Source organism: Chamaea fasciata, unplaced genomic scaffold, assembly GCF_029207755.1.
Source record: "Chamaea fasciata isolate MVZ Bird 193981 ecotype frontalis unplaced genomic scaffold, bChaFas1.0.hap1 SCAF_41, whole genome shotgun sequence".
Lineage (NCBI taxonomy): Eukaryota > Metazoa > Chordata > Aves > Passeriformes > Sylviidae > Chamaea > Chamaea fasciata.
In genome coordinates this window covers 102,011-114,325 of record NW_027094126.1, presented here as the reverse complement: position 1 = coordinate 114,325, position 12,315 = coordinate 102,011, and the positions used below count along the sequence as shown (strand labels likewise).

The 12,315-nt window shown below is 69.5% G+C and overlaps 2 protein-coding genes across 5 annotated transcripts; both read left to right on the top strand.

Moving 5' to 3' along the window:
- Positions 1-659: 659 nt before the first annotated feature.
- MIP (major intrinsic protein of lens fiber) lies at positions 660-2,438 on the top strand. The gene is made up of 4 exons (XM_066207511.1): positions 660-1,019; positions 1,511-1,675; positions 1,774-1,854; positions 2,220-2,438. Exons 1-4 carry the CDS (start codon positions 660-662, stop codon positions 2,436-2,438), a joined length of 825 nt encoding a protein of 274 aa, XP_066063608.1.
- A 669-nt stretch (positions 2,439-3,107) lies between these two features.
- TIMELESS (timeless circadian regulator) lies at positions 3,108-12,245 on the top strand. Of its 4 annotated transcripts, XM_066207395.1 has the most exons (30): positions 3,108-3,147; positions 3,912-4,048; positions 4,119-4,272; positions 4,373-4,487; positions 4,562-4,624; positions 5,017-5,118; positions 5,209-5,367; positions 5,445-5,578; positions 5,660-5,747; positions 6,484-6,660; positions 6,737-6,954; positions 7,383-7,486; positions 7,570-7,739; positions 7,820-7,942; positions 8,020-8,171; positions 8,247-8,344; positions 8,427-8,544; positions 8,616-8,817; positions 9,104-9,255; positions 9,326-9,411; positions 9,485-9,608; positions 10,125-10,207; positions 10,289-10,437; positions 10,553-10,721; positions 10,799-10,867; positions 10,939-11,057; positions 11,157-11,295; positions 11,371-11,410; positions 11,544-11,653; positions 11,784-12,245. In XM_066207395.1, the coding sequence occupies exons 2-30, from the start codon at positions 3,952-3,954 to the stop codon at positions 11,906-11,908; spliced, it is 3,639 nt and encodes a 1,212-aa protein (XP_066063492.1). In that variant the 5' UTR covers positions 3,108-3,147; positions 3,912-3,951; the 3' UTR covers positions 11,909-12,245. The 4 variants fall into 4 exon arrangements, with proteins under 4 accessions (XP_066063492.1, XP_066063495.1, XP_066063493.1 ...); XM_066207398.1 differs by lacking the exon at positions 3,108-3,147 and having other exon boundaries at positions 3,585-4,048; positions 5,212-5,367; positions 11,374-11,410; XM_066207396.1 differs by lacking the exon at positions 3,108-3,147 and having other exon boundaries at positions 3,585-4,048; positions 5,212-5,367.
- Positions 12,246-12,315: the final 70 nt, after the last annotated feature.

The window sequence follows — 12,315 nt, the reverse complement described above, 5'->3', positions numbered from 1 at the left end:
GGACCCCCCGTCAGCCCCGTCCCGTGCCGGGGAGCTGAGCGCAGCAAAGCCTTTTGTGGCGTCCTCTGCAGCCCCGGCAGATTCCGGCGGGCGCCAATGGCCGGGCCGAGCCCTAATCCCCCCGGCCGGGGACTCAACCCCCGCTAAGCCCGGGCTGAATAAACCCTCCCGCAGACAACAGCACCGGGGGGCCGGGGGGGGGGGACACCCCGCGGCCCCCAGCGGGGCCCACCCAGGGCCCCTCCCGCGGGGTGGGGGGCGGCTCCCAGCAGCGGGGGTAGCCCCAAAGTGTCCCCAAAACATTTGGAGGGGTGCGAGCTGTGGCAGTGCTGGCCCTGAGCAAGGGGGTCCCCCAAACCCCGCTGAGGGCGCCGATGGGTGACACTTCCCCTCCCCAGGTACCCCCCAGGGATGGGGGCGGCGCAGCTCTTTGGGGGGGGGGTCCCCACTATCGGGGGGTGCGGGGCTGCCCGAGGGGCTCGGGGGGGTTTTCCTCACCGCCCGTCACCTGTCCCGTGCCCCGGGCAGCGAAGCGGTTAACGGGGGGTGGCGGAGGTGGGATCCCACCCCCGGGGCCGGCCCGGGGGGGCCTTATAAAGGTGGGCGCGGGCGGCCCCCGGGGAGGGGAGCGGGGCCGTGGAGGGCAGCGGGGTCAGGCCATGCGGGAGCTGCGCTCGTCCGCTTTCTGGAGGGCCGTGCTGGCCGAGTTCCTGGGCAGCCTCCTCTATGCCCTGCTGGGGCTGGGGGCCTCCCTGCGCTGGGCCCCGGGCCCCCCCAGCGTCGTGGGGGCCGCCCTGGCCTTCGGGCTGGCCCAGACCACCCTGGTGCAGGCTCTGGGCCATGTCAGCGGTGGCCACGTCAACCCGGCCATCACGCTGGCCTTCCTGATGGCCTCGCAGCTCTCCCTGCCCCGTGCCCTGGGCTACCTGCTGGCCCAGGTGCTGGGCATGCTGGCCGGCGCCGGGGTGCTCTACGGGGTGACCCCGGGCCCCGTCCGCGGCACGCTCGGCCTCACCGCGGTGAGCACGGGGGGGGGAATCGGGGGGCTGGGGGACCGTGGGGTGGGGGCTGTAATGAGGGTTTGGGGGGATTGGGGGCGCCTGGAGGGTGTTTGGGGGTCTGAGGTGGCTTGGGACTGTAATGGGGGCTTGTAAGGATTGGGAGAATCCAGGGGGTGTTTTGGGATCTGGGGTACCGTGGGGTTCTAATGGGGATGATGAGGGGTTCAGAGAGAGTTGGGGGGTTCCAGGAGGGTTTTTGGGGTCTCATGGGGCTGTAACAGGGGTTCTGGGGCTCAGAGGTGTTTGAGGGGTCTGATGGTGGATGGGGGGTTCAGAAGATGTTTTGGGGTTTGGATTGATGGTGGACAGTGATGGGGGCTGGGCATCCAGGAGGCGTTTGTGGTACAGTGGGGTTTTTGGGGTGTGGAAGGATAATGAGGGGGGATTTGGGGTGCTGAGGGGGAATGGGAGAGCAACTCTGCGGGGTGCTGAGCCCTCTCCCCGCGCAGCTGCACCCCGGCGTGGGCCCGGGCCAGGGCACGGTGGTGGAGCTGCTCCTGACCGCCCAGTTCATCCTCTGCGTCTTCGCCAGCTTCGACGACCGTCACGACGGGCGCCCGGCCATGGCTGCCGTGCCCGTCGGCTTCTCCCTCGCCCTCGGCCACCTCTTCGGGGTAAGGGCGGCCGCGGGGACCCCCGTGCTGGGATCCCGGGGGCTAGGAAGGGGCTGGGGGGCAGCTGTCCAGCCCCCCACTGCCCCATTCCCCCGCAGATCCACTACACGGGCGCCAGCATGAACCCCGCTCGCTCCTTCGCCCCCGCCGTCATCACCCGCAACTTCGCCAACCACTGGGTAAGTGGGGGGGGACGGGGACCCCCAAACCCGCCCCGGGCCCCCCCCGGTCCCTCCCCGCTTGTCCCTGCCCTGTCCCGGCCGCTGTGTCCCCACTGAAGGCGGGCGGCTGCCGGTATCACCACGGTGACAGCGGCACCCCCCCGGTATCCCGGGCGGGGAGAAGCGGCCGCTCACCGGGAGTCGGGTCCTGCCTGCCCCCCGAGATCCCGGGGAGTCGGACACGCGGCTGCCCCTCCGCTCACCGGGAGACGGGTGGCCCTGACCGAGCCGGTGCCCGGGCGTCAGCGGGGAGGGTGCCGTGCCCCGGAGGGCGGGGGGCCGGGGGTCCCCCCGGTGCCGGTGCCCACGCCGCCCCCCCGCAGGTGTACTGGGCGGGCCCGCTGCTGGGCGCGGCGCTGGGCGCGGTGCTGTACGAGTTCGCGCTGTGCCCGCGGCCGCGCAGCCTGGCCGAGCGCCTGGCCGCCCTCAAGGGAGAGCCGCCCGCCCCCACCGCCGTCACCGCCGCCGCCGCCGCCGCCGCCGCCGAGCCGCCGCCCGAGCCGCCGGCAGAGCCGCTGGAGCTGAAGACGCAGGGGCTGTAACGGGGCCCGTCCCGGGGCGCGGCCCCGCGCCCGCCGCTGCTTTGCTGTGACGGGGCCGCCGCGGTGCGTGTGGTGCGTGTGTGTGCGGCGCGGCGCGGCGGGCGGGCGGCGGCGGGGCCCCGCTGCCGGGAACCGGCCACCGGCCTGCCCGGGGCCGCCCGTACCGGGCCGGGGCCGCCCCGCCCCGCCGCGGCGGGACTTCTGTGTTCGGTGAATTAAACCTGCTCTTTTATTTTGGTAACCGCTCGCGGCCGTGCCCGGCACCGGGAACCGGGAGGGGACCCAGGTCGGTGGGGGGGGGGACGACACCGGAGCCCCCTCGGGGAGGTGCCGCCCGTTCCCGCGCCCGGGCTAGGCCCCGCCCAGCCAGCGCCGTTCTTAAAAGGGCAACGCCGCCACCGTTTCCCTTCCCCACAATGAACGCCTCCTGTCTTCCACCCCTTAGCGCCAGAGCGCGGGGGGCGAGGGCAGGGCGATTCGGGGCACCCCGAGGCACCGAGCCGCCCGTTTGTGCCCGTGGTGGGTGGCCGGGGGTAATGGGGAGGGTGGGGCACTACACGGGGACCACCGGGCTGCTTAGTGGGAGTTGCCGCTTGAAGAGTGCGGGCGGGGCGGGGCCTCGGCCCGCGGGAACTGGGGCGGTTGTATAACGCCGCCCCCGCGCCGGGACCGGGAGCGCGGCCGTGAGGGCGGCGGGGACGGGGTGGCGGTGAGCGGGACGGGGGCCCGGTACCGGGGGGGTCCGGGACCGGGAGCGTGGCTTTGAGGGCGGCGGGGATGGGGCGGCAGTGAGCAGGACGAGGGGCCGGCACCGGGGGGGTCCGGGACCGGGAGCGCGGCCGTGAGGGCGGCGGGGACGGGGCGGCGGTGAGCGGGACGAGGGGCAGGCACCGGGAGGGTCCAGGACCGGGAGCGCGGCCGTGAGGGCGGCGGGGACGGGGCGGCGGTGAGCGGGACGAGGGCCCGGCACCGGGGGGGTCCGGGATCGGGGGGTGCGGGGAGTGCTCTGAGATCAGGGAGTTCCCCCGGGGGGGGATTCGAGGCTGGGTCCGGTACCGGGAGGGGATTCCTGAGATCGAGTGCGGGGGGGTCGGGAATGTTCCGGGATCGAGAAGGCAGCGGGGCCGGCTGGAGTCGGGGTGTACCGTGGCTGGGGAGGACCGAGACGGGGGGGTGATACAGAATCGGAGGAACCGGGGCTTGGGATGCGGCGGGGCTGTGGGGTGCGCCGGTATTGGGGCGTACCGGGAGTTGCGCTGGGATCCAGGTGGTACCGCGGCTTGGGGGTTGCTGTGGGGTCCGGTACCGACGAGGACCGGGCCTGGGAGGTTCGTCGGTGTCGGGGAGACTGGGACCGGAGGATGCCCTGGGATCCGGGAGACCGGAACCGGCAGGCTGGCCTGTACCGGGGGAGCCCAGAACGGGCGGGAGAACCCCAGCGCGGGGGTCTCCGGTGCTGACAGTGGCCCGCAGGTGGCCCCCGGTGCCGGTGCCGTGCGCAGCCCCGCGCTGCATGGACTGGTACATGATGAACTGCGAGCTCCTGGCCACCTGCAGCGCCCTGGGCTACCTGGAGGGCGACGTGTACCACCGGGAGCCCGACTGCCTGGGTAGGTGGGCACCGGGGGAGGTGGCGGCGGGGGTCGGGGACGGCGGGGACTGACGGCCCCGTGTCCCCAGAGAGCGTCAAGGACCTGATCCGGTACCTGCGCCACGAGGATGAGACCCGGGACGTGCGGCAGCAGCTGGGGGCTGCCCAAATCCTGCAGAACGACCTCCTGCCCATCCTGGTGCAGTACCACGAGGACAAAGTGCTCTTCGACGCCGTCATCAGGTATCGGGGGGGGTGGGGGGACAAGTTTGTGGCCAGGGGTGGCCTTGTGGGGGGCTCCTCGCTGGGCAGGGGTCCCTCACACCCCTCCACCCCCTCGCAGGTTGATGGTGAACCTGACACAGCCAGCCCTGCTCTGCTTCGGGAAGGTGCCAGCAGATGCCACCTCCCGGCACCACTTTCTGCAGGTGCTGTCCTACCTGCAGGCCTACAAGGAGGTGAGTCTGCCCGGGGATGTGCCGTGGGCGGGGGGCTTTGCCCACACCCCCTTGCTCACGCGGGGTCTCTGCAGGCTTTCGCCAGTGAGAAGGTGTTTGTGGTGCTCAGTGAGAAGCTCTACAACCTCCTGCAGCTGGTGAGGCCCCTGTCCTCGGGGGGCTGGGGGTGGTGTCCCTGCTGGGGATCCCCAGGGGGCCGCAGGGTCTGTCCCTGCTGGGGGGTCCTGTGGGGGCTGCAGGGTCTTTCCTTGCTTGGAATCCTCGGGGCTCCAGGGTCCCTGGGGGCTGTGGGGTCTGTCCTTGCCAGGAATCCCTGGTGGGCTGTGGGGTCTGTCCCTGCTGGATGTGCCCCCAGGTACTTTGGGGTCTGTCTCTGCTGGGGGTTCCTCAGGGGCTGTGGGGGTCTGTCCCTGCTGGGGGTCCCTCAGGGGCTGTGGGGGTCTGTCCTCCCGTGGTGGGGCTGTGGGGTCTTTCCCTGCCAGGGACCCCCAGGGGGCTGTGGGGGGCCCTGACAGCGCTGTCCCCCCAGGACTGGGAGCAGCGGCAGGAGGAGGACACGCTGCTGATCGAGAGGATCCTGCTGCTGGTGCGCAACGTGCTGCACGTGCCCCCGGACCCCACGGAGGAGCAGGTACCGGGACGGGGCCTTTCCCTGGCTCCCCGGCAGCTCTGGGGCCACGGTGGCTCCACAGGGACCCTGACACCCCGCCACCATCCCCAGCAGGGCGTGGACGGTGATGCCAGCGTGCACGACCGGGTGCTGTGGGCGCTGCACATCAGCGGCATGGACGACCTGCTCAAATTCCTGGCCAGCGCCCAGGTGGAGCAGCAGTGGGCCCTGCACGTCCTGGAGATCATCTCCCTCATGTTCCGTGACCAGGTGAGCTGGGGCAAGGGTGGCGGGGCAGGCAGGGAGCCCCCCCAGAGCCCCCAGGGTGCTGAGGGAGCTGCTGGCAGAGCCCAGAGGAGCTGGCGGCGCTGGGACAGGGGACAGCAGGGGCAGAGCACGGGGAGGACACGCGCGAGCTGGAGACCTTGAGGCAGAGGGAGCTGGCGGAGAAAAGAGCCCGGGCACTGCAGCGCCCGTCCAGGTGAGGAGGGAGGGACCTCCGTGGTAGGGATGGGACCCCCGTGGTGGGCACAGCATCGCTCAGCTCCTGTCCCCTGCCTAGGCATTCCCGCTTTGGTGGCTCCTACGTCCTGCAGGGCCTTAAATCCATCGGGGACCGGGATGTGGTGTTCCACAAAGGGCTGCACAATGTGAGTGTGGGGCCGGGGAGGTGGCAGGGGGCGTGGGGACTGGGATGTGTGGGGAGCACGGAGCTGGGGATGCTGGGATGTGGCACAGGATGGAGGGACAAGGACGTGGCAGGACGTGCAGAGAGATGCGATCAGGGACACAGGGCTGGGGACATGGTACGGGGTAGGGAAACAAAAGTGTGGGCGGCTAAAGATGCGGTGTGGGGCATGGGGTCAAGGATGGGGCAGGTGGGACTGGGATGTGGGACACAGGTATGGGGACGTGGTGGGGGTCACACAACTGGGGAGGTGGCAGTGGGCACAGGGACAAGGACATGGTAGGGGGTGCAGGGACAGGGGTGTGGTTGGGGACAGGGGGCTGGGCAGGTGGCACAGGGACACAGTATGGGGCACAGGGATGTAGAGGGGACTTTTGGGACAGAAACACGGGGCATGGGGCCAGGTACATGGTGGGGGGCACTGGGACGGGGATGTGGCAGAGGTCATTGAGATGGGAACATGGGTGGGGGGCACAGGGACAGGGACACAGGACTGGAGGTGGGGTGTGGAGCACAGAACCAGCGACGTGGTGGGGTTGCAGGAACAGGGACGTGGTGTGGGACACAGGGAGGTGGTGTGGGGCACCAGGACAGGGACATGGGTGGCACAGAGCCAGGGAGGCGGCAGGGCGCAGCGGGACGGGACACGGCAGGGGACAACGCCACAGGGATAAACCTGCCCAATTCATCTCCCACAGCTGAAGAGCTACACTCACGACCTGGGCAAGGAGCCCCGGCGGGTGCCCCGGCACCGCCAGGCCGCCCCCGAGACCGAGGCCTCGCGCCGCTCCGCCCGCAACGTCCGGCTCTTCCTGTGCCACTTCTGCCAGGACTTCCTGGAGGGCTGCTACAACCGCCTGATGCTGCTGGTCAAGGTCAGGGGCTGGCAGGGCCGGGATCCCCTCTCCAGGCTGGGGGATCCACGCTGAGACCCTCTGGTGGCCCCCCCAGGACCAGCTGGTGCGGGAGAAGGCTCAGCAGCATGATGAGACCTATTACCTGTGGGCCACCGCCTTCTTTATGGCCTTCAACCGGCGCCACGGCTTCCGCCCCGAGCTGGTGTCCGAGACCGTGGGGGTCCGAGCCTTCCACTTCATCGAGCAGAACCTCACCACCTATTACGAGATGGCGCTGATGGACAAGAAGGAGGCAACAACCTGGGCCCGCAGGTGAGCACCTGGGACACCCTTTGGTGTCTGGGACTCCCCGTACCTGGGATTCTCCTTGAGTACCTGAGACTCCCCATGGCGTCTGGGACCTTCTGGGCACCTGGGTCCCCCACAGTACCTGGGATACCCCCCGCGCCTGGGACACCTGGGGCACCTGGGACACACCTAGGTGTCTGGGACCCCCAAGTACCTGGGATCCCCTGGTGTCCTGGACACTTGGGACACCCTACAATGCCTGGGACGCCCCCAGTCACCTGTGACTTCCGTGGTGCCTGGAACACCCTGAGAACCCAGGAACCGCTGGGCACCTGGGACTCTGTTGCTTGGGACCCTCTTGGGCGTTTGGGACTCTTGGAGTGCCTGGGACCGCCCCCCCAGGTACCTGGGTTCCCCCTGGGCACCTGTGACCCCCCCACTGCCATCCCCAGGATGCACTTGGCCCTGAAGGCATACCAGGAGCTGCTGCGGACGGTGCAGGAGATGGACCGGTCCCCGGAGCAGGCGGTGCGGGACAGCAGCCAGGTCATCAAGAGTGAGTCCCCCCCCGCGTCCCTCCACCCGTCCCCGGGCTTGTCCCTGCCCCGCCCCCTTCCCACTCCCACCCTCCTCCCTTAGGCAACATCTTCTACCTGATGGAATACCGGGAGCTCTTCCTCGCCCTCTTCCGCAAGTTCGACGAGACCAGGCAGCCGCGCAGCTTCCTGCGGGACCTGGTGGAGACGGCGCACCTCTTCCTCCGCATGCTGGAGCGCTTCTGCCGCGGCCGTGCCAACCTCGTGGTGCAGGTGGGATGTGGCTGCCCTGGGGGGGGTCCCTGGGGGTCGGGCAGCCCTTCGCGATCCCATCCTTGCCCCTTCCCCTCCAGAGCAAACGCGTGCGGAGGAAGAAGAACAAGCCTCGCGCGCCCGCGGCTCCCGCCCCGCTCAGCGCCGCCGAGCTGGAGCAGCTGTGGGAAGGATTGGCCCCACAGCTCCAGGCCTGCCTGGAGGTACCAGGGAAGGGTCCGGCCCCACGGGGGGCTCTGGGGGTGTTGGCGGGGCAGGGGGTGACCCTGTCCCGCCGCAGGGCGAGGTGCCCCTCCCCGAGGACGTGGTGCCTTTCGACGCCGCCTCGGAGACGCCGGTGGAGGAGCAGCGCGCGGAGGCTCTGCTGCGGATCCAGGAGTGCCTGCGGGATTCCCGCGTGCCCCAGGCCCTGCGGCTGCTCCGCTCAGCCAGGTACCAGCACCGTGATGCCCATCCTGGGCCCGGGGCGTGGGGACACACTGACAGGCTGTCCCCCACTGTCCCCAGGGAGGTCTGGCCCGAAGGGGATGTGTTTGGAGCTGCGGATGCGGGGCCGCCCGAGGAGAGCCGGCTGCTGCGGGAGATCCTCGTCGCTCCCCTGCCCAGTGAGTCCCCATCCGTGACGCTGGGACGTGGGAAAACGTTGGGCCAGGGCTCTGCTGACCCTCACAGCACATCCCACCGCAGGGCACGCAGCCGCTGAGCCCGAGGAGCCGGAGGAAGAGGAGGAGGAGGAAGACGAGGAAGAGGAGCAGACCGTGCAGGTGTCGGAGAAAGAATTCAACTTCCTCGACTACCTGAAGAGGTGAGGAGGGTTTGGGGAGGGCTGGGGGGCTCTCGCTGTGGGGCAGCCACGCTGACAGGACCGCCGGGCAGGTTTGCCTGTGCCCCCGTGGTGCGGGCGCTGGTGCTGCTGCTGCGAGGGTACGCCCGGAACAGCGCCCGCACCAACCACTGCGCCGCGCGCCTGCTGCACCGCCTGGCCCGCGACCTGCGCATGGAGCCGCTGCTCTTCCAGCTCTCCCTCTTCGCCCTCTTCCACCGCCTGCTCAGCGACCCCGCGGCCGCCGCGCACCAGGTCAGGCTGGGCCCTGAGCTGTCCCTGCAGCTCCCAGCCCCACCGAGTCCCCAGCGTCTCCCAGCCCTGCTCTGTCCCTGGAGACCCCAGCCACGCTCAGTCCCCAGGATCTCCCAGCCCTGCTCAGTCTCTGGTATCTCCCAGCCGCACTCTCTGTGCCCACATCCCCCAGCCCCTCTGTCCATCCCTGGTGTCCCCCTGCCCTGCTCTGCATTCCAAATTTCCCTCAGCCCCACTCTCTGTCCCCAGTGTCCCCCAGCCCCTCTCTCTCTCCTGCTGTCCCCAGGAGCTGGTGGCCTTGGCCAAGTTCATCCTGGGCAAGTTCTTTGCGCTGGCAGCCACCAACAAAAAGGCCTTTGTGGAGCTGCTCTTCTGGAAGAGCCCTGCCGCCGTCTGTGAGATGACCAAGGGCTACAGCTCCCTGCAGGAGGGAGAGGGGTGAGTGGGGCCGGGGAGGGGGCTGCCACCCCCTCTCCCCTCCCCTCACCTCCCTTCTGCCCCTCCGCAGGACCACCCGGAGCCGGGTCCCCCCCTGGACCCCCCAGGAGGAGCAGGAGCTGCGGGAGCTGTACTGGAAGTACAAGGAGGTAGAAGGTACTGGAGGGGTCTCAGCGGGACCCCCGGGGGGTGGCAGGGACTCTGTCCCTGCATCCTCCCTGTCCCGCAGGTGGGGACGTCATCGCTGCCATCCTGGCCCATCTCCCCACGCCCGGGCGGACGCGGAAGCAGGTGGTGAAGCAGCTGGTGCGGATGGGGCTGGCCAGCAGTGCCAAGGACTTCCCGCGGGAGAGGTGGGGCAGGGACTCACCTCCTCCTGGGGCAGGGCAGGGACCCTCAGGGATAGGGCAGGGACCCTCAGGGATAGGGCAGGGACCCTCAGGGATAGGGCAGGGACCCTCAGTGATAGGGCAGGGACCTCTGGGGACAGGGCAGGGACCCCCAGGGACAGGGCAGGGACTCACCTCCACCCAGGGCAGGGACCCCTGGGGACAGGGCAGGGACCCCCAGGGACAGGGCAGGGACCTTCAGGGACAGGGCAGGGACTCACCTCCACCCAGGGCAGGGACCCCTGGGGACAGGGCAGGGATCCCCAGGGACAGGGCAGGGACCTTCAGGGACAGGGCAGGGACTCACCTCCACCCAGGGCAGGGACCCCTGGGGACAGGGCAGGGACCCTCAGTGATGGGACAGGGCAGGGACCCCCAGGGACAGGGCAGGGACCCCCAGGGACAGGGCAGGGACCTTCAGGGACAGGGCAGGGACCCCTGGGGACAGGGCAGGGACCCACGGCTGTTTCCCACCCCCAGGAAGGGCACCCGCATCGTGCTGTGGACGCAGGAGCAGGAGGAGGAGCTGACGCGGCTCTTCGAGGAGTTCCAGGGCTCGGACGGTGAGCTGGACACGGGGGGCAGACCCCTAAAAACCCCCTGTAGCCCCCCCCCCCTCCCACCCTGACCCCCTCTCCCCACAGACGTCCTGGGGAACATCATGAAGCACCTGACGGCGCGGCGCTCGCGGGCTCGGGTGGTGGAGAAGCTGCTGGGGCTGGGGCTGGTGGCCCAACGCAAGGAGCTGTACAAGAAACGCCGGAGGAAGAGCCACGGCCCCGGCCCCGGGCAGGTACGGGGGGCTGGAGGGTCCTGGGCTGTGCCCCGGGGGTGCTGTCCCACCCTTGGGGGCACCCAAACACGGTTTGTCCCCATCCTGGACACCCCAACGCTGCCGGTTCCCACAGGTTGCCAAAGGTGTCCCGGCCACGCCAGCCCAAGACAGCTCAGGAGAGGATGAGGACAGCGAGGAGGAGGAGGATGAGGAGGATGAAGCAGAGGAAGGCCCCATGGAGGAGCACTGGGTGCCCGAGGAAGGGGCCGGACAGGACCTGGCGCGGCGCCTGCACCAGGAAGGTGGGCGAGGGCTCCGAACCCCCCCGGCTGGGCTCGGCTGCGGGGCCGGATCCTGTTGTCACCTTCGCTGTCCCCAGGCCTGGCCGGGCCCCTGCGGTGGCTGGAGAACTGTCTGCGGAGGGTGGCAGGGGACCGTGAGGAGGACGGTGAGCGGGGTGTGGGGGTTGGACGGGGGGCTGTGGGGTCGGGGTCCCACTGACGGCCCCCCCCGGCCCAGGCGTGTCCCACCCGGTGCCGCTGGTGCCGCTGACGGAGGAGAACGAGGATGCCATGGAGGACCGGCGCTTCCAGACCCTGCTGAGGCAGCTGGGGCTGCGGCCCCCTGCCAGCGAGCAGGTCAGGTCCCTGTCCCTGTCCCCATCCCTGTCCCCAACCCTGTCCCCATGCCTCTGCTCCCAGCACAGCCCTGCAATGTCCCCCCCTCTCTCTGCCCAGGAATCCTTCTGGCGCATCCCGGCCGCCCTCACCCCGCAGCAGCTGCGGCGTGTGGCCGCCTCCATCGCCCACCGTGGCCCCTCAGGCTCCCCCCAGGACCTGCCAGAGCCACCCAGGTGCCCCCAGGACCCGGCTCCAGGTGAGGGGTGGGGCTGGGGGAGCGGGACCCCCAGGTGTGGGGCTGGCTCTGAGCCCCCCTCCTTGTGCCCCTCAGCAGAGCCGCTGCCGGCAGGGCTGGGATCAGACTCCGAGAGGTGAGACCCGAGTCCCCTTCTCAGCTTGGGGGTCTTCCCTCCCTGGTTTGGGGGAGTCTTCTCCCTGCCTGGGGAGGGGATCCAGCCCCCTGGGTTCTCCCCGTGTGGGGCTGAGCTGTGCCCACCCCTGCAGCGAGGAGCCCGTCCCTGTCCCCGTCCCTGTCCCCAGCCCAGTGCAGCCACGCACCAAGAGGCGCCGGGAGCTGGCCAGCGAGGATGAGGATGAGGATGGTGAGGGCTCAGGTGGGTTCAGCCCCTCTGCTCATTCCTGGGGGTGCTCTGGGTGTCACCAGGGGTTGGGGTTGTCCTGTCCCTGTCCCCTTTGCCACATCCCTGGGGGGCTCAGCCCTCTGTCCACTGCCTCCATCCGCAGGCACCGATCCAGCCCCCGCAGCTCCCTGCTCCGAGGAGGATGAGGAGGATGAGGATCCACAGCCCCGGGGCAGGCGGAAACGCATCCGCTGCCTGGAAGAGGAAGAGGAGGAGGAGGAGGATTGAGTGGCTCGCCATACCCCCTCCCTGTGCCCAGGCCCTGTGCCGTTTCCTGGGCTTTTTGCAGATTTTATTGGATTTCTGCACGTTTTCTGCAGGTTTCTTTCTGGGGTTTCTACAGGTTTTCTGAGGTTTCTGCAGATTTTCTTCCGCAGGTTTTGATGCTGTTTTGAAATGCTGCACAAGCAACCAATTTCTCCACCTTCCCCCCTCCTTCCCCTGTTGCCACCATCTCCCTGTTTTACCCCAAATTCCCTCTTTTTCCTCAGCTGTTGGGTTGTTTTATTTTCTGAAAACTTTTTAAATCTCGACAGGGCCTAAATAAATAAAGGTGACTTTTGGCCTTCTTGAGCATGTGTGGGTCTGCAGGGGGGCTGGAGCCGCCCTGGCCTCAGGGAGTGCCTGGTCCCCAT